The 21216-nt window shown below is 43.5% G+C and overlaps 1 protein-coding gene across 1 annotated transcript in view; it reads left to right on the top strand.

Moving 5' to 3' along the window:
- Positions 1 to 17010, top strand: part of st3gal2 (ST3 beta-galactoside alpha-2,3-sialyltransferase 2) — a 54287-nt gene extending 37277 nt beyond the window's left edge. Inside the window, exons 3-9 of the mRNA XM_034141566.1 lie at positions 74 to 719; positions 8672 to 8731; positions 9607 to 9740; positions 13370 to 13549; positions 13889 to 13934; positions 15168 to 15287; positions 15401 to 17010. Of these exons, the coding sequence (XP_033997457.1) occupies positions 74 to 719; positions 8672 to 8731; positions 9607 to 9740; positions 13370 to 13549; positions 13889 to 13934; positions 15168 to 15287; positions 15401 to 15574 (1360 nt within the window). The 3' untranslated portion in view covers positions 15575 to 17010. The remainder of the gene's footprint in view (positions 1 to 73; positions 720 to 8671; positions 8732 to 9606; positions 9741 to 13369; positions 13550 to 13888; positions 13935 to 15167; positions 15288 to 15400) is intronic.
- Positions 17011 to 21216: the final 4206 nt, after the last annotated feature.

Below are 21216 nucleotides of genomic sequence, written 5' to 3'. Positions count from 1 at the left end.
TGAGACAAATCGACTCTGACACATCGCCCTCCGTCAGAGTGTGTGTGATTTCGTAGTGCGAAGTGTAAGTCAGGGGTCGTGCTGATCGCGCTGACCTAGCCTGGTGGTCGTTGCGTGGAGGCGGCAGCGCAGGAGGTGGTGGTGGACTGGGGACAGTGGCAGGCCTAGGGGTGGGGGCATGGCCATGGGGGGGCCGCATCCCATCCTCCACCCTGCACCGGGACAGGCGCTGGGGCTGGGGGTCCTGGGGCAATGGCCCATCCAGGGGAGCTCCCAGACTCTCGGAGCTCAGGCCCTGGCTGAGCGGGGGGACGCTCGCAGCCACAGGAGGTGGAGGTAGTACTCTGGGAGGAGGTGGGGCGGAGAAGGGAGGCAGGGGGAGATGCTCCCGCAGGGTCTGGGTTCTCCTTGGCTCCTTGGTCCTCATCTTCCTCACCTCGCTATTCTTCTCCGTCTCACTCCGTGGGGGTGTCGGTCTCAACTACCTGGAGCCCCCCGGGTGGGAGGAGTCGAGGCGGGTGAAGCTAGTGCCCAGCTACACGGGCGCACACAGGCTGTCAACACCCGACACCTCGCAGCAGAAGACGTGCGCCTGCTCGCACTGTGTCGGAGACCCTGGGGTTTCTGATTGGTTCGATGAGAACTACGACCCAGACATCTCACCTGTGTGGACCCGAGACAACATCCAGCTGCCCTCTGATGTATACTACTGGTGGGTGGTAAGTAACAATATATTTTACCTTAACATGCTAGATTTAGACACAAATAATATAATATGATAAATGAAGAAGTAAGAACAACTTGACAAGCTGGTGGGGTCATGCAACCGCGAGGCAAACATTCTAGAAATTCTTTCACTTTAAAGTTTTGCAGTTTAATTTCTCTATTTGTTAAAAATCTCCAAAACTGATCTTTTACAGGACCCATTGAAATGCATTTGCACGGATGACGTTATGAACAGTTTTTCTGATTTAACATCCACAACACACAAATAAGATCATGATTTTACAGTACTTTTTATAATTTATAAAATAGCAGCAACATCAATCACTTAATAATGCAGAAGGGCACAGAGAAGTAGATAGATGGATAGAATCTGAGGGATGAAACCCTCTTTAATTGTCACGTATACATGCACACAGCACACACAGTGAAATTCGGTCTCTGCATTTAACCCATCCTAGTACTAGGAGCAGTGGGCAGCTATTGTACAGTGCCTGGGGAGCTATGGGGAGTGGGGGGGGTATGGGGGTGTCCGGTGCCTTGCTCAAGGGCACCACGGCAGGGCCCAGGAGGTGAACTGGGTACATATGAGGAAACCAAAGGGGGGAGTAATACATCGTAATCACAGATCTCTCTCCATCATCCTCATCCTCTTCTGTCAAGTCACCAACCAATCCCTGCTTACAAGTACTACATGCTGCTCGAGTCATATGTCATGTCATGGTGAAGCACAACATGGTGGGTCACTGGGCTTAAACCCCTCCTGGGTATAACAGAAATGAATATGTGAGAGACTGGAAGCATTACATTAAAGAAAAGTTGCATTACATTCCTCTTCAGTTTGTTTCCGTGGAAAGTGTGTTTGTGTTTCTGGGATTATATTGAGTGCTATACGCTGTCCTTCATTGGCCGATCCAGAGTCTTATTTTAGAGCCTTAGCCTCAGTCCTGCACTGAAATGGCAGAAAACTGCAAACACAGGCTAACAGCTGCCAAGTCATTAGGTCACACTGCAACAGGGGGGGTGATGTAATGGGAGAGAGAAATGAGATAGAAATGAAAGAAGGAAAAGATGAGGGGGGGAATTCATAGTAAAGGAATAAGTGAGGTCACATAAGGAACAAAGAAAAGACAATGAAAGGACCTAAAGAACAGAAGAACGATACAGGGTCTGTAAATAAACCAGTATCTGCAAAGTATTTTTTGTCATTGAACCCTTTCAACTGCAATTACTGTATACTGTTCACTGCTCTTAAAATATTGTCCAAATTGCAAACTCTCTTCTGTTTCTCTATGCTAAAGATGGCCACGAATGCATCATGTCAAAAACTTTGAGTCGAGTCATGTTTTAGCAAGGTTTACATATGACATGGTTTTTAATCAGGAATTGATTGGACATTTTGAGAAAAGTCCTGGTCAAATGGATAACGTTGCTTAAAAATTGCAACATCTAAAGGCCCGGACACACCAAGCCGATTTTGGCTGTCGATGGGCGTCGACACGCCCTACTCGGATTGGTGTGTCCCACACCGTCGTGTCTTGTCAGCCGTGCCGACGCCTTTTCGGCCGAAAACGAATCAGTGCTTGAGAAGCGAAACGGAAGTGAGGGACCCAAACAAACTATTAACACTAGAACCGCCAATCGGGTCAATTTGACCCAGAGCTGTTTTTTATTGTATGTAACTTTTTTTCAATAAAATATTAAAGTCTCCCAGTCCGTGACTTTTCCTGAAAGTGTGTTATGTAGCACCCTCTGTTCCAAAAAAAATTGCCATTTATACCTATTTCCGCCCAGCGGGTCATATTGACCCCACCCCTTTTCATATAAACATGACGTGTTTCTATAGCAACGCCTTTTGTCTACTGCGGTTCCTTATAGATTGAGAGATAGATTGAGAGAGAGAGAGATAGATGGATAGATATATTGATAGATAGTTATAGATAGAGAGAGAGAGAGAGATAGAGACAGTCTGTAGTGAAGGAGTGCGCTCCCGCTCACGGGAGACTGCTCGCGCTGCGCTCCGCAGCAAACAGCTGTGGGGCGAGTTGAAAGTACGTTATGCTGGCCGGGGTGTCTAAATAATGCTTCCGGGCCAGGGGGCCATTTATAATGTCGAGCCCTGTCATATGAAAAGCTGAGAGTCCACAGATTCTATTGGTATACGTTTCATCCCTGTGCGATCAAAACTCACTGTTCAATAAAGAACATTTTACCTTGAAAATCAATGCATTCTAATAGCGGGTCAATTTGACCCAGGTGGCGGTTTTAGGTATACAAAAACCTCTGGCGGTTCTAGTGTTAAGAAGGCAAATCTGAGATTTCATTTAACTCCAGCTCTCGACACAGGTTCGGGAAAGCCCCATGAGCTTCTCGCTGTAGAGTGAAAATGGAACGCACACGCTATTTGTTGTTTATATCACGCAGTCTGTTCTTCTTCTCTCGGTTATCAGCCAGTCTGTCTTCCGGTTGTTGCCTCTTTTGAATGACGAATACACACTACCGCCGCCTGCTGGTAAGGAGAGTTATTGCCACCCACGCATGCGCAGTTCGTACGTGCTACTTGGCCGTCGGCTGAAGTCTTTGCTGTGTGTTCCAGTGCGACACATGGCCAAAACGCAGAGACGCGAGGCGACGCAACAGTCGGGGGTCCGTCTGTGTGAGTTCTTTGGTGTCAGCTTGGTGTGTCTGGGCCTTAAGAAGAACAACTAGTCATTACCCCTCTGTCACACAAGGAACACATGTACCTTAGTGGCAGAGAGAATCAGGCCTTTATTTGGCCTATAGGCATATATTTTTGGACAAGGTAAACTGGAGTTCTGTTGGGAATTAGAATACACAATAAGAGGTTGATTCCTTGCAAATACTTTAGAAGGCAGACATTACCAATGCACATTGAAGGAGCTACTGTATGTAAGTGCTGCCCAGTCATTTACTCAGTTGTATCTCTTATAAGGGGGATTCATCAGTCCAAAGTGGATGAATATGAAGATTCAATCAAACTAAACAAAATGGTGAAATAAACTTTTATTTTTGCATCACTCGACCATCTTTTTATCCTGAGACAAATCGCTTGAGAACAAGCAAGTGTGTGTGCATAATTGGAGTATATTTGTCTTCAATCAAATGTCATGTTTGTTGTCACTGCTGTTTCAAGAGTGAAAGGAATCAAGCACTTAATGGAACAACAATTTTGTAGAATTTATTTTTTGTGCCGGCCTTAAGTGATTTTCTCATTTAAGGGTGTAAACACTCAACTGTCAGTCACGCTGATTTTCAATGAATAATTCTGCATGGTTGCTTAAATGATTGAATGGAGGCTTTGACATTGACTTCCAGAGACAGCTGATTGAAGTCCAGTGTAACGGCCCCTACACACGGCGGCGTGCGTTGACGCTTCAACGCTTCTGCCCATTCACTTTGAATGGGGTGACGTCACGATTCGCCGAACTGCATTCTGGGAGCAAAGCGTAGCTTTTCTCGCGGTGCTCGCTGCAAAAGTAGAGCAATGTTCTACTTTTGAAGCTGAGGCGGAGGCGTCAGCCAATCACATCCCGCGTATGCAAATCTGACAGTTCAAGCGCTAGCCAATCAAACCGCGTGTATGCTGAGAGCCAGACCGCAGTTCATTTCCTCATATGCCAAAAAATGGGGGAGAAAATAATCGTAGCGGTAGGGAATCACCCGGTGCTTTCAGTCCCTGTTCACCTACCGGGATACAAACCGGAGGAGCCAGGCATGGAGGGAGGTGGCAGAGACAGTGGGTGAAACTGGTAGGTTTTCGCCTGTTTGGGTAGGTTTTCGCCTGTTTGGGGAGTTTATATCCAGTGTACTTCGTTTGAATGGACAGCAGGCATAGACAATATATTTAGCCACCATGCAATGTTGCATAAAATAGCACCATAGACATTAATTAAAAATTGCTTTTTAGACATTAATGTCTATGGTGAGATTCATACACGGGAGCCTTTTTAAAGCCTTTTTACCCCGCTGCAAACAGAACCCCCCCCCCCTTCCCATCACAAACTTTACACAGACCCCCCCCTTCCAATTATCAACTCCTGTCTTGTTTCCGCAAACTCTTGTGTCCTGCAGCAGCTAAACGTTTTGCAAGCCCCCGTTCGTTTAGTACCTAAAATAATAGACATCGCTTTTTCCAGCTGACAAACCCGACTTTCTGGTCACTTCTTCAATTTTCCAGCCCTTGGGGAGAGACACGGGAGATTCATGTGATTGGTTGTTGGTCGCGTTGCTCGCGTAAACTCCCCAAGCTCAAGACACGCCCACCGCCAAGCGGCAACGCACGCCGCCGTGTGTAGGCTGCATAAGGGTCTCACTAGCACTGAGCTAGCTATCCATCCAGTTAAACCGTTTGAAAGAAAACTCCAGCACAGTTGTCAGTTTTACTGAAGTCTCTTTACTTGGTGAAACTGTAAAGACAATACAGACATAACAGTTTATTATTGACTGCCCGACTGACGAGCTAAATAGACAGAATACTTCACACAATGAGCTACGGTGCACAAACTGAGAAGCTAATCAGCCTAGCCGCTAGTAGCTTAGCCGCAAAGAATACTCACTGCATTCCTACAAACATACCATTTTTACATACAACATATTCCCATGAAGCCACAGTCTGTCGGACAATAACACTCACAGACGATGCGTGAACCAGCGGGAAATACGAAGCACAGCCCATGGAGAGCAGACGTCCGTTCATGAAACAACCCAAGCTACACGTGGAGCACACCCGGGAACGAACAAGTTCGGTCTCCTAGCAACAGGAATCGAATAAACCACTAGAAAGCAGCAGTGTCAAACAACCACCACAAGGTGGTGCCAAAACACAGCCAAGAAAACACATACACGACAGATATACACCAAAAACACACATCAAGGACAGAACATCCAGTGTTTGGTCTCATCAGCTTTTTTGAAATACTTCACTGAGTTTGAGGCTAAACATGCCCTTTAATTTGTAGTAAGTGATAGTTAGTTTTGAAATTAGCATTAAGCCACATAGGGTTTTACCATTAAACATAAGGATCTAGTAAAAACTTCTGAAAGACCCAAAAGTGTTATGTTAACTTTCACTTAACGTCACAATAACCATTTTAATTAGAGATTAATTACACTTAAGAAGTTAGTTTGTAGTAATAATGTAGATTTGACTTTGAGGGAAATTAAGATCTAGCATTATTTGGTCATTTAGGCTTGTGTTACTGGCAGCAGGTTTTACACTTAAAGGTATCCTGCAATACAAGTTTGTGTTATTTTAAACAGATCAAATATTTACTACATTACCATCTCTTGTTTTTTAATCTCAGGTCATAGCAAGCTAACTTTAATGTTGTCCTTTGGTTAAATTAGCTAGGTGGTTACTGGTTTAATCACAGCTAATTGGTATGCAAGACTTTTTTGTGTGGTACAACCCTATGCATAAATCCCAATTTAGTCGACTCTAATGTTATTACTAGGATAGGGTTAAACTTAGGAATAGCTGGTGCAATCGCTCTTAGAAGTAGCATAATCTGCAATATGTGAAATATCGGTTTATTGAAAGTGAATAATAAAGTTGTATTTACTTGAAAGAAGCTTCTACTTTAGGAGTCAGAGGGCAGCTGAGAGGTGGGAAGCAGGAGGGCATTAGGCATGGCTGCCAAAAATGAAAGGCCCCTGAACAACAGCGGTGCAGCGCGTCAAGCTGGCTCCGGCATCATGCAGGGATTCAGAGGCAGAGAGAAAAGATGAAAATGCAGAGAGTTAACGGCATAAAACAAAGTCAGATAGGGGAGTAAAAGAAAGGTTTAGTGGTCTCTGATTAGTGCTGATGAGCTGTGTGGTGCACAGGCTTCCCGGAGAGATGAAGAGATGAAGAAAGACACGAGGCGGAGGAGAAACAAAGAGGGAGCAAGGGAAATTAAAGGGAAGGAATTAGACTGAGATGATGCATGAATGGAAATGTAAGCGAATGAAATCTGTGTTAGGAAAAGCGAATGAAGGCCGATGGTGAGTGAAAGGAACGAGTGGGAAGTTGAAGATTACTGTGTGGGAGAAAGGGAGAAAGACAAAGATGGTTGGGGATAGAAACAGCCATGTGGTAGCGGCCAATATCTTGATGAAACTTTTGTGTGTCTGCATTATTGTTTTGGGAGATTCTTTTTATGTTGAGTGCAGGTTCTGGCATTCTCATTGAATGCATGAATGCACATTTGCCTTTGGCAGAAGCTCAAATTAGAGCAAAATGATTCATTTGAGTTTTTTAATCAATCAACCGCTTTTTGACAGAGTGTGACAAGTGTCTTTATTGTCTTAACATCCCACAATGAGGCAGTTTAAAACCATGACATGTCTTGCTTTTAGAACACAAGCTGTCAATTTAAAGTGTGTGTTATAAAGAACCTATGTTAAGGGAGAGGTTCACAATTTTACAACAGGTGTCCATATTAACACTTAAACTGTTTTTTTGCAACTGTAATCATTCCTGTGGAAACGCAACCACAAACGGGCCGCTGACGTCACAGCCCTCTTAAACCGGGCTGCGCGCTGTAGTGGAAACGCGCCATAATGCACTACCAATGGTCTGAATCAACAGGTCTGATAAATGTGTGAGTTTGTAAGTGAATTAGTAGCCCATTTTACTGAGTAGTGCCAGGTTCCTTAGGTTGTTACTATTGTTTCCTATTAACGGAGTCTGCATATGAAAGCAAAATCTGTGGGTAACAGGACAATATTTTTCCCAATATTTGCATAGGAATCGTTCTGGTTTCCATTTGTAGTCTGAGTAGGACTGACCTCTAATCGTTAAGTTCCAGGACTTTGGTTGCACATGGCTAAACGCTCTGTGTCAAGAGCAAAAACAAATCTGTGTCCGATGGAATGAACCCATCAGCTATCGTCTGAAGCATATGAAGGCACATACAATCCAAACGTAGACGTCATCCCTAAGCCCCAAATCTATTCTTGCATCTGACTGTAAACCCAGATATCAGTTTATGGGTTCCAAAATGGTGGCAACATTGACCATTATTGCCATTGCTACAGAAAGGCTGCATCTCTTAAATATCCAAAAGGCATTATAACCAATCTTAATGTAGCTGAAGCCAATGTTGAATGTTTTTTGTTTACCTTTGCATAGAAAACAAAAAATGTAATCAAATTCAAGTAAGTTCAAAGTCAATGTATGGGGCTATCCAAGCCTGAACCACTGGGCAAAATGACCGACAGTATCATCACTCTCCCCTCTTTCTCTTTCTTTCAACTCCATTTACATCCCATGTCTTTTTTATGCTCCTCTCTTTTTTACATTCAACACATAACAAACTTCTATTTGTATCCAGCCTCTATTTATTCAAGTTGTTCAACCAGACAGAAAAGGCGTGTTGTCATCTGTCACTTCCCCCCCGAGCAGGAACTCTCGGCATCTCGGTGTTGTTAAGTGACACAAAAAAAACAGTGCCTGGAAACAGACAAAAAAACACACTGTCCCTAAAGATGTAAAAATATTTGCAGTCAAACAAGTAGTGTGGTGAAGCAAAAGCATTTGGTAAGGTCGAGAAGTTTACAAGATGTTTGGTACTCTCCCACACTTTCTGCTTTCTTTTGGACATTTGACATCCCTTCTTCCCCCGCCATCTGTTCCGCCTTTTTTATTCAGCTTGTTTTTGACATGTGGGCAGCAATGCCTCTGCTCCTTTGACCACAGCTCCACCAGCCAGACTGCATCCTGTCAGTCTGACACATGGCTGTTACACAAACACACACACACACACACACACACACACACACACACACACACACACACACTTTGCTAATGAATGCTGGCGAGTGCATGCACACACACGTACAAGGGAATAGGGAAAGTATCTAAATGTAAAGTCTGTTGTCACATCCAATTTGTGCAGAGGAGAAACTACACATCCTCAACATATGTGTTTCTCTTTCTCTCTAGATGCTACAGCCCCAGTTTAAACCCCACAGCATCCAGCAGGTGTTGCTGAGGCTGTTCCAGGTATTTTATATTATTAATTCATCTTTCCACTTTCAAATCAGCCAAGTCATCTCTCTTGGGCCAAGGCTGAGGGCTAAGCCGCTAAGGTTGATGAGCATTCCTTGTTAATTCATCTAGATTATTCTTCTCTTTTTTTATTCTGACTGTCAATGCAGCACATACAGTTGTATGTTTTAAAGGTCACCTATTATGCAAAATCCACTTTTTCATCTCTTTTATACATAAACATGTGTCCCCTCTGTGTAAAGAGATTCTGAAAGTTTCAGCTTAAAGATTCGCTCACTTTTTGTCCTGATCCATTTATATAAAAACCTGTCTGAAAATGAGCTGATCAGATTTTGGCCACTTTATGATGTCATAACGATTTTTTGGCTTGTGTAACGATAAGCCAATAACCACCTTAATCTCCTCCTAGAGCACCATCGTGTTTTTTTAACCACATATTTCTCAGAGGGGCGTGGGGAGTGACTCCTTATTTTCATCTAAATGAAAAGACACAGAATCAGCACTTTTGAAACAGGGCTGAAACAGAGGGGTTCATGGGATGCTGCAATGCATGATCTCTTTGGTATTTTGAGGCCAAACACTTCAGAGACATGTTTTGTATATATCTGAGACCTATACTAAAGTAATGAAAAATAGTATAATAGGGGACCTTTAATATATCAGTATGGCTCCTTGAGGGCAGACTCATGTATTTGTCATGGAGACTATCATGCAGAGTTCAGCCCAGTATTAAGAGCAGGATGTCCTTTAACAGTCTGGTCTGAGCTGCTGGTTAGATTATCAAATGTATCTTGCGGTTCCAGTGCGGTTTCATTTCCTGTGCAGCTTCATTCCAGTCAGTTTGATTGAATCGTGGCCGTGTGTCGCAGGTGATTCCTGGAAGGTCGCCGTACGGCTCGTGGGATCCGGGACGCTGCCTGCGCTGCGCCGTGGTGGGCAACTCCGGAAACCTCCGAGGGGCCGGATATGGGCCGACCATTGACGGACACAACCACATCATGAGGTGAGAGGCATGGATGTGATAGATAGAAGGGCAATGAGATAAAGAGGAGAGCAGATGGACAGCTGCATTACATGGAGCAAGACTGAAAGAAAGATATGGAGATAGAGGAAAAGATGAAGGTGGATGAGGAAGATAGCTGGAGGGCAGAAGGGAAGAGAGATTTCATGAAAGGAAAGCACATTAAAGTTATATAATAATACAAATAAAGTTTAATTTTATAGCACTTTTCATACACCAGGTGCAGCTCAACATGGCACACATCACAAATGAGTACAAATCATAAGAAATTCACTTCAATTCACTAAACCCTAAAACCTTATTGCACACATGCAGCGTACATACATAATATAACTGTTCAAGGGACACGTGGAGGTAAAAGGTGTAATACAAAGAAAATACAAGTAAATAAATAATGATCCCTCTCTGGGAAAAAAGAGGAAGGCATAAGATAAGACAAAATGAATAAATACAATACAAATATTAAAACCTATAAAATAAATAAAGCAACAGTAATATACAACTATAATAAACACATACTGTATCATCATCTGTGTGACACATTTATATAGAAGCCGACAGCAGATGTGTTCTTCTGATCAGCTTCTGATACTATGTTTAATCTTTTTAATTCTGTCCTATATTCAAGTCTGATTGGTTGACGGAGAGGTCACCTGACTAGTGTGAGGTCACCACGCAGAGGGTTTATGTCTTAAGAAGCTGAAACGTATAGATCGTGCCTCTCTAACGCACGCACCCAGGCAGAGAGGGACATAAATCTGTTTGTCTGAATCAATCCCCCCCACGCTTTCTGGCGCAGCAGTGATGGATCACAAGGCCTGATTGTCGTCAGTTGGCATGGCACACACAGCTATGTTGTTGTCCGCGGCTATAGTGCTTGTCGTGGCCACGTGCTTTTGGCATAAAAGCCTCCACAGGAATGACAAGTATTTTTTTGTTTAACGCATTAGCATCCATTAGCGTTGCGCTCTCAGTGGACTTGTGTGGGCTGCTTCCAGGTCCATCTCACTGTGGTTTGATTTTCATTCTGTGTTTTATAATCAGCTTGGTCCACAACACCACCACCCACCTGCTGTCTGTGTGTCTTCTCACTCCCGCTATGCGAACAAACATCTGTTTTGTTCACTGACATATGTGTAGGCGCACTCAGCCGCCTTTTATTTTTAAGGTGCCTCTTCCTGTTTGTATGAACAGCTCAGTTCTCCAGACAGTAGTGAGTCACATAGACTGTAAATACAGCAAAAGACAGAGTTACTGTCTGACGGGGAAACATATGTTTATTATATTCAAGGGCATGAAAAATGGTGGGAACACAAGGACTCAGATGAAATGTTTAAGGAATGCAATTGAAGGAAATGCAATGGGGGATGGATAGGAGGTTATATACAATAATTATGACGAGATTGGGAAACATTTGCATAGCACCACATCCACTAAAGCAGGGGTTCCCAACCCCCGGTCCGCGGCCCGGTACCGGTCCGCGGACCGGGGGTTGGGAACCCCTGCTGGAGGTGTTACTGCCGGGCCGCGAAATAGCTGTGAGTGTATCGTAATATTTGCAGAATTATAAATATATAAAAATATTTTATCATAATATTTTTTTCAAAAAGTGTTTAATTTTCGCACCTATGCCACCAGTCATATTATTTCATCCAGTAGCTAGTTAATCTTTCACCAGAAAACCGTTGAAAATGGCTTTTATGATGTTCCGAGGGATTCGGCGGCTCAGCCTAAAGTCTCAGCCTCTTGTGCGCACGAGCATGTTACCGGTGCGCCAAGTAGGAAGAGGAGCGCACAGGAGACAACCGTTTGATTGCAGACTGTTATGTTTATGTGGGGAAATGGTGGTGGATACATTATTTGAGATAGATTTCAAACTCGGACTTCATTTTAAGGACATGTCAGCCAGGGATGTAGAGCTATTTGTTTAAGCACCGGATTGGCAAAACAGGAGAGTAAACCAGTCTGCCTTGATCTATGGATTAATGTCCGGGACTCTCACGGTATCTGCTGCCCGCAGCTGTTTTATAGAAGGAAACCCTCCTTCACTTCATGACATGGCTGCAGCATCAAGAGGCAGCGGGACGTACTCGGTAAAGAGCTGTGCCTTTTTACGCACCGCCTTCGCTGTGTTTAACTTAATCAGAACAGCTTAAGAGTGACTGCAGGCTGCTACGTGTTAACCACACACATCTACACACATCGAACTGCCCGATTACTCCCCCTTTTATTAGTTTTATGAAGGAGATGTCCAGTCAGTCACCAAGGCGCATGATGTGTATGTGCTCTGCTCAGCTCAGCTCTGTGTGTTCGGTGTGTTTGTGTCTGTCCGACACCGGCATATATGCGGCTGTTCCCAAAATAAATTTGTTTAATCTTAATCTCGATGTAGTGCTAAATGCTGTCGGGAGTGCACCGGAACGAACGACACTATCATAATATCTTCTGAAAACAAATGCCAGTGTCACACACACACACACACACACACACACACACACACACACACACACACACACACACACACACACACACACACACACACACACACACACACACACACACACACACACACACACACACACACACACACACCCTGGCGACCGGACATCTCCTTCATAATGCGCCTTCTCCTCGTTTTCCCAGCATTCACTGGATTATCCGTAAATCAATCAAACAAAACCAAAACGTTGATTTATCTGTTTTCCCGTTTTTTGGTTTTCCGAAAAACCAAAAAACAACACCGGTTCTTTTTTAAACTTTGTTAATATGTTTTGGATGCATATTGTTCTAGTATTTGTTCAGGCTGTTACATACAATTAGCCTCTGTTGCTACCTGCTGGTGGTGAGTAAATATTAAAATCAGTTAAAATTGACAACTGGCCCGCGATTTTTTTTTAATGTATCTACCGGTCCTTGGCACAATAAAGGTTGGGAACCCCTGCACTAAAGGACATACACTTCGCTATTGGAGGGACAACAAACCTAAAAGATTGTCTTCTTTATGCATCATGTTCAGAGGTGGAAACGGAGACAAATGAAAGAATAAAATAAATGTTCTAAGTGTGTTCATGTGTCTTTTTTTTTTATACCAATTCTTCAGAAAACGTTTTACAAGTTATGCCTTTTAAAAAGTGGTGCTTAAATCATGACTTAAATCATGAGTTGAACCACTTTCATAGTAATGATGACTAAAACCACTACTTTTACCTGGTTTCCTGGTAATGACAAACCAAAAGTGAATCAACACCCTTCCCACCTTTGCTGTTTTGGTTCAGTCTGACTGCTCTCATGAGCAGCTTTTCAGTGCTCCAAAAACCCGCTGTACACCGCCTGCTCAGCACCAGACAGGAAACAAATAAAGGTTAGCAACCAGCTGGTGAACGTTGTGGAGCATTTGGCAGCTACAAAGACAGATATTTCCCTAAGGAGGAGACCAAAAGGAGCCGTAAGGAGGGTTAATATTGAGCAGACAACCATATGGCCCCCCCCATGTGGATTCATTCTGGTTTAAAACCGCTTTGCTGACTACGGCCGAAGCTCAGACTTTACTTGCTAGAATAGTGTTACCTGAAGACGTGCAATTCTCATAATCTACCTCCCTTTTTTCCCAGAATAAACCTGGCCCCCACAGTAGGGTACGAGGAAGACGCCGGCAGCCACACCACACACCACTTCATGTACCCGGAGAGCGCCAAGAACCTGGCAGCCAATGTCAGCTTCGTCCTGGTTCCCTTCAAAACGCTGGATCTCGTCTGGATCACCAGCGCTCTGTCTACCGGCCAGATCCGATTGTAAGAAGAGTGACACACACACACACACACACACACACACACACACACACACACACACACACACACACACACACAGATTAGCACACATGCGATTGCACACAAAGATAAAATGTATTCCGGACACATCACACTGCACAGGGACACTAACACACATAAGTAAAGTTTGGGGTCTTAAATACACTTCATTTTTCACACACACAGAGTCGCTAGACTGGAACAATCTGTCAGCCGTCAATCATCCAGGATTCATTGCGGTAGCCATCACATAAAGTGCTGATTGAATGTGTGTAATCAATTTCTCTCTCTTTACCCCCCTCCCTCTTTCCCTCTCTTTCTCAGTACGTACGCTCCAGTGAAGCAGTTCCTGCGCGTAGATAAAGACAAGGTCTGTATTTTCATTACTTTTGGCTCTTCTCAGAGTAATACGGCATACACATATGCAGCCGCACACAAACACACACGGTGACCCCTCTTTGCTGCCGCAATTAGATCATCCCCTCCCCATTGTTGATGAGGGATTACAGTTAGATTATAAACCTTCCTTTGTTTTTTAATAATCTTCTGCTTTCGCTCTTTAATCCCTGAAAATAAATAAAGTCAAACTAATCCCCGCCATGCGAGGACTTTTTGTGAATGTCTTTGCCTGGTCAGAGCATGGATGTATAATAACAACTGGATACAGCGTCGGAGGCGGGGTCTCGTTCTTTCCTATGAGAGCTGCTCATTGGCGCATGAAGGCAAAATGGCCCAACTTTTGAGAGAGCGAAACTTCACAGATTACCCATCATGCCTAGCTGTCAGAGCAGAAGAACCCGTATGTGCAGTCATAGAGCATGCGCCCCTCAAGCCCCGCCCCCCGAGCTCCCACTCTCGGCCATGGATGTATAAGCTCTCGGCTCACTAGAATGAATGGAGCAGGAAAATAAATCTAGATTCGGCTTTTAGTGCACTTTACAACTTTAAGGACCTAATGATTATAATGAGGGCTATAAAATAGTTTAGTAGTAGTGGGTAGTTTATTTAGTTTAAAAAAAATTATCCGCTGATTTACAGACGTCTCTTTCCCCATGTTAGTCAATGGGAAAAAGTATTTTTGGGCCCAGTGATGTCACTGACCGATACGGAAGTTGCAGTACCGCCGTTTGGACACAACACATTTTGGGCACCGAGTCCGGCGCACTTCCTGGGGGCTTGGGTCAGAGGCACGTTGTGTTTTTCTAGCCGGCCGCAAAAATGTAGATTTTAAATGAATAAGAGCTGCTTCTTTGGCACTTCCCCTGGAAGCAGATGATAAATGTCATATGACTTTTAATTTGGTGAAAAGTGCTTCAAACCTTTCACAGCGGGAGTATTACAATTTCACTGGGGAATTGTTTTTCTTTTGAATATGCAGCAGCTTTGATTTGCATGTGTCCATCTTTCCTGAATCTCTGTTTAAAAGTGAAGCTATGAATCTGAAAACAGAGGAACTTGGATTAAATGTAACAAACTATGAATAACAAATTGTAGATGTTTCTGAATATGAGACTTTGGTCAATGCTGTGTAGATACACTACTTCTTTCCATGCAGGATGGTTTGAATTTTCGTTTTTCAGCAACTCTGCTTCTCTTGCACCAGGTCCAGGTCTTCAACCCAGCTTTCTTTAAATACATCCACGACCGCTGGACCACACACAATGGGCGCTACCCCTCCACTGGCATGCTAGTGCTGTTCTTCGCCCTGCATGTCTGTGACGAGGTCAGTTTATTTCTCTTCTCTACTTCCAATCTGTAAATCCTTGCACCATGCTGGAACTACATTTTATAGGTTAATATTTGTAATCACACACTTCTTTTCCATCACTCCTCTAGGTTAATGTGTTTGGCTTCGGGGCAGACAGCAGGGGAAACTGGCACCACTACTGGGAGCAGAACCGCTACTCCGGGGAGTTCAGGAAGACCGGCGTCCACGATGCGGACTACGAAGCCCAGATCATCGAGCGGCTGGCCAAGGCCGGCAAGATCACTTTATTCCCCGGGAAATAACCAGCATCCTTTGTATCTTAGTCTTCCATCACTGGTACGGCGACAGACACTATAGAGTGCTTAGAACGAGTTAGATATTTTAACCAAAAGCTTACTGGTCGCTGGTTCCAAACAATGATATTCCGTTCACTTTCCCTTAGTTCTGAGAGCCAGTAGAGGCCCTGATGGAGAAGACTCCAAGTAACATATAGATCCAGATGTAGTTCTGTTTTTCACAACTGGCTTAAAGGTGGGAGTTAAGCCTTACATTCAACTTGGATTGAAGAACGAGTGAACACTGGACAGCAGGAAAACTCATTCAATCACAACAAAAAGCCACTCTGACTTCAGGGCGCAGAGAGAGTGTACTGGAAAGGCCACAGTAATAGCACCGTCAGCATTATGGAGACTATTGTTCTACACTTGGAAGTGTGTCAAAACGTACACCCTCTAAGTACGCGGCTCTGTACCGTAGACCTGCTGACAAAACTGGCAAACTGTTGACCAGTTGAGACTCGAAGACTCACATTTCCATCTCTTACAGAACCCTGGGCCATGACTTTATGCGAGTTCTGCCTCACCAGACAGCGCTACAAGGACCCGTTCTGACTGTGATGGGCTGTAAAACTCTGGGGTATCAGCCAATGTGTGATTGCTGTGGGTTATATCATGTGTCCTCTAACCCCACTCCCCTTGGGTCCTTTACAGGCTTAGCAAGGCCTTGACAACGTGTAGCAGACTAACGGAAACATAATCAGGACTTTTGCCTTTTGACTGTTCTGACCCACACAGATCACCGCAGCACTAGCATGAGCCTGCTAACCCCACAGCCGAGCTTAAGACTTTATTCACACAGGCAGGGGGGGTTCTGGGAGGAGCGTTGGTTTGACTGCTCTAATGAGGCCAAGAGTTTGTCTCCTGGGATTTCATGTTTGGATGGAGTTTCATCCCCATGTGGTCTGTCAGGGTCTAATTTGGGAGACTGGTTCTTCATGCCCCAGCTCTCTGAGGCAGCATGAGGAGCACATTGTCTTGCTCCAAAGAAAAACTTGTTGGTTCACTGTTTCCGTGCAGCAGACTTCTACAAAAACTGCTTTGGGCTCGCCACTTTGGCTTTCTGACAGGACTGAGACATCAGGGGAACCTCGCTCTGTTTCTTTGCCCTTACACAGAACTGACTTCTGTATCCCAGAGGAGTTAAGAGACTGTCAGGAGCATTTTGCTTCAGATTAAGGCCCATATCATGGGGTGAAAAAAAAACCCCACTGAGTCTCTCCATTGGCCACTAGCACTGGTTCCCGCTTTGCCAATTAAAACTTCAGCTATCTCTGGAGCGGGCGGAGCCACCAGACGCCTTAGACTTCATAGAGTGGTGCAGTGACGAGTCCTAAAACCCGGAAGTGAGTTAGCATTTTACCACTACCGGTTCCCTCGTCTCAGAGCCAATGGGATTTCTCCATAGGGTTTTGGAAAATAGCTGGAAATAAGGTCTGTGGTTGACACAAATTTAAGAGACGGATCACGTTTTGTTCTACGACATTAAATACATCAGCAGTGACCCCACTGGTGATTTCTGAAGAGTTTACGTGTCTGAAAAACGATGGTTGTTAACAAGTGGCTGAATAGGACTACAGAAGTTGTCGAGGACGTTGTACCTCATTACGCTGAACACGTAAACACTCCCGCTAAGTTTGTTTTCCCTGTTCTGCTTGAAAGCAAGTACCTGCCTCCTGCAAACTGTTCAAACAAAAGCTTCAACTTGTACAATTTTGAATCTGTATTTTTGAATATCGATCTTAAGTTGTCGTGACGTTGAAGTCGTGCGACCCTGCTGTACTCGGCTGTAGTTCGTGTATAGCATAACGTTAGCATTTTGCTTCTGGCGATTAGATTTATGAATCGAAAATTTAAAAAGTAGGGTAGACAAAACGTGCATTTATCAAACAGGTTCGTTTTCCACAGACCTTATTTCGAGCTATTTTCCCAAATCCTAGGGAGAAATCCCATTGCTTTTTTGTCGAGGGAACCCATGCGCAGCTTACTTCCGGGTAAATACGTCATCCCTGCACCACTCTATCGCTGCATCGATTAAACTGCACTTCCTGTTTGATTTCTTGTTAATGGCATATCCCACTGCAGACTGCAGACTTCATTTCAGGTTTTGTACTGTTTGCTTTGACTTTACACTTTGTGATTTATACTGTTGGCTCAGATTTTCTTTTCTACCCAGGTGGCACAGTAATGGCTTCTTATCATCATTTGGTACTATCCTCAAATGATGACGCATGTATAGCCTCATTTATAGCCTCCATTGATAGTTATTCACATATTCAGTGAGGAGGCACAACCAAATAGCAGACATGCGAGTGCTGCTCAACCTTTTCAAAAGCGTCACTGGAAAAAATAAAATGTGAGCCATGGAAAAGTCAAAGGTATTTGGTGTGATGTGAGACATTTACAAAGTAGCTGGTGACTGATAAGGGAAAGTACTTGGGGTTCCTACACAGGTCTGGAAAATATGTACAACTCTTTATTAGATCATTACTTTTGCTTCGTTTTCTTAATGTTGTGCCGATTGTAAACATGGAGGTCAACAAGCGCGGGTCAGTTCTCTGACTCAATTCAACTTTGGGTTTGGAGGGTGGACATAGTTTGTCGTCTTTTTGGATTCTAACTCTATTTCAAACATTTGGAAAATATTTTTTTAAGACTTTTATTTTATTTTACAAAACAACAGGTATGTTGCTACTGATGGATTCAGTGTTGTGGCAAGCACCAAGGTATGTTTAAAACCGACTATAGGTTGGCTAGTCACCTTGTGTGAAAAAAAAAAAACTAATCTATGACCTCAACATTTTTTCGAATGAAAGCTACATTTTCCTCTAGAAGCTGTGTAGGAACCCTGCCGCAGATGCTACTTTAATATGAAATAACAACTGTGTATATGAGAAATGAGCACATCCCTCTGAGTGGATTAAGAGTTAAGGGATTTAACCACATGGCATTAAAGCTCATTCTTATTGATTAAGTGTTTTTTACATGTAGTTAAACCATTGCTCCTGCTGAGATAGGATGGAGGTAGACACACCACACACACACACACCACACACACACACACCACACACACACACACACACACACACACACACACACACACACACACACACACACAGTGAGGAGGGTCGGGTGCTGCCCCCAGCAGGCGATGTAAAGAACTGTGCTTTCAATATTGACATTGGTTCTGTTTGGTGTAAAATGGTGTTATCTTTGGAGGATATTGTGTAACCTCATGTGACTCTGGTGTATTGTACCTTATTTGCGTTTGATGTTTTTATCCTACTTTGCACATAACATGTCTTTAGCATTGAGCTGTGCTCACTTAAAGAGTCTGTGGGGCAGAATCTGAACATTATATTTGTATTTTCTATATCTGTGTCATACACACAGATACATACACACACACTTTATGCTTTTGTGCCTTGTCCTGCCGCTAGACATATCTCGCCTATAGCTGCTCCATCTTTGCATTTTTTTAGTCACACACACTCCCATGTCTTTTGGCTGAGAGCTGTGCCTTCTGAGCTGAACACGCACACACACACACACACACACACACACACACACACACACACACACACACATGAAGACACACATCGCCTTTTTCTCGGGGTACAGGCGCCTACCACTCTTCACTTCCCATTCTGCTTTGTGCACTGCCATTGTAGGCCTGCTTTAAGATGGCTGCAGACCATGTAAACTGGTGTTGCAGCGTGTTTGGGCATTTGCTACATTTCTTTAAAACATGAGGTGTGTACACTTTTGAGGCATATCCAGATGAGAAGTAGTGAAGAATTACAGGGAAGATGCCAGACATAAAGTGTGTCAACATTTGCAGTAACCTGTCTTATCTCTCTGTCTGTTTTGAACTACTGATGGTAAACATGATTAAAAGTTTGGACGTATCAGTGTACCGCTGCCTTCGTGGTTCAGTGTTTTTTTGCCGTGGTCAGCGACTGTGTTCCTGTGTTGATTTGTGCTTCCCTAGATGCTCCTTCCAACCTTTAAAATGAATGTGTAAAGTGTTTTTTGAGATAACGTGGCTCTCTGGCGGCGGCATAACACCTTCCCCTACAGTGGGTGGTCCTAATAGCCCCAAACAAGGCCATGACCACGAAAACCGCTATCGGCATCCTCAATTTCTCACAGATGCAGACCAGAACATTGTGATCAGATAAAGTGGCAGCAGGGTGATCCCTCCCTGCTGGGTGAGACGACACTGGAGTTGAGTTTACACAGAAAATGACACAGTTTTGAGAGTGTTCCCTGTAGCATTTATAACCTAAAGTAGTTATTTCCTCCTGTCGCTGACCCAATAATACACAGTTCTCTTTTGGTCCTCTAGAGTCGATTTAAAAACAGAAAATATCGTTTCCAGGTCAATTCATATGGCTTTGTCAGGGTAATCAGTCAGGAAATAAAACGGTGTGTGAATGTGATGTTCAACCATCTGACAGAAGTCATCCAACTACATGGGCAATTCTGATCTACTCAAAAATGTAATAATTTTTTTTCTTGGCCCATGCTACAACCTTCCAACCGTATCATGAAAATTGGGCCAGTCGTTTTCTCGCTTTTCTTGCTAACAAACCTAACTGAAAACAACCTTGTTGGCGGTGTTGTTTGAAGATGACTAGTGTGTTCAAATTCTGTCATCATTTATCATCGAGGTATTTTTTTAATTCCAGGCCAGACTTATGCTAAACATCACTGCACTAAAATCATTCCTCATTGCTGTCAGCGAATCCAGGTTCTTTTCACATCCAGGACTATTTTTACACCGCCTATGTGCTGAGGCACATTTTAGTAAAGCCTGATTGCCTGGAAATGTGTCATTGAGCCTTGTACGACTGCACAAAGCAGCCGCAGCAGCACTGCAGTTAACCACATTCTATATTTTCCTGGGGGGGAAAGGGAGGCACATAAAGCTAATTGAATTATTATTTATGGGTTAATTCAACAGAATGACTGTAAATATGAACATCTAAAATATGGACACTATTTTTTTGAAAGGGGTATATCTGTATCTCAACCTTTTTACATCCATCTACATTATCAGGAATATGTGACATTTTGGGAGATACATTTTGTAATGTAAGATGATTGATGCCACTGTGTTAAACATAATTTATTTAATTGCTGAAAATATTGTCTATTCATAGTACTGGACGGTCAAGGCATCAAGAAAGGTGCAGATACTTTGAAATTGGTGCTACATAACCAGAGGAAGAACGGAGCAAAAGGAGTTGGTCTATTCCAATGTGCTGAAAAAACCCAAAAACAACTAAAAACCATTGCAAACTCTGCTCATTTGCATATACATGTAATGCTACAATTTGGTCCAAATCAGCAAATTAAAGGCTAAAGGCAGGAGACAGTTAGCATACACTGAAAATGGGAATAGCTAGCCAGCTTGTCTTTGCACACTTCTCCAGGTCAAAAAATACTAAGATAACACTACTGTAAAACTCTACATTTGAGTTTTTTCACAAACCGTGTGTTGGGAAGTGTGTTCAAGAGGCGCGAGTAGACTAATTGTAAACTGTGGACAGATCTAAGCTATTTCTTTTTAAGGTTAGGCTAACTCTCTACTTTCATACAGAATT

Source organism: Trematomus bernacchii, unplaced genomic scaffold, assembly GCF_902827165.1.
Source record: "Trematomus bernacchii unplaced genomic scaffold, fTreBer1.1, whole genome shotgun sequence".
In the NCBI taxonomy this organism is placed as follows: Eukaryota; Metazoa; Chordata; class Actinopteri; order Perciformes; family Nototheniidae; genus Trematomus; species Trematomus bernacchii.
Note: the sequence above shows the minus strand (reverse complement) of the source record. Positions and strands in the feature narration are given on the sequence as shown.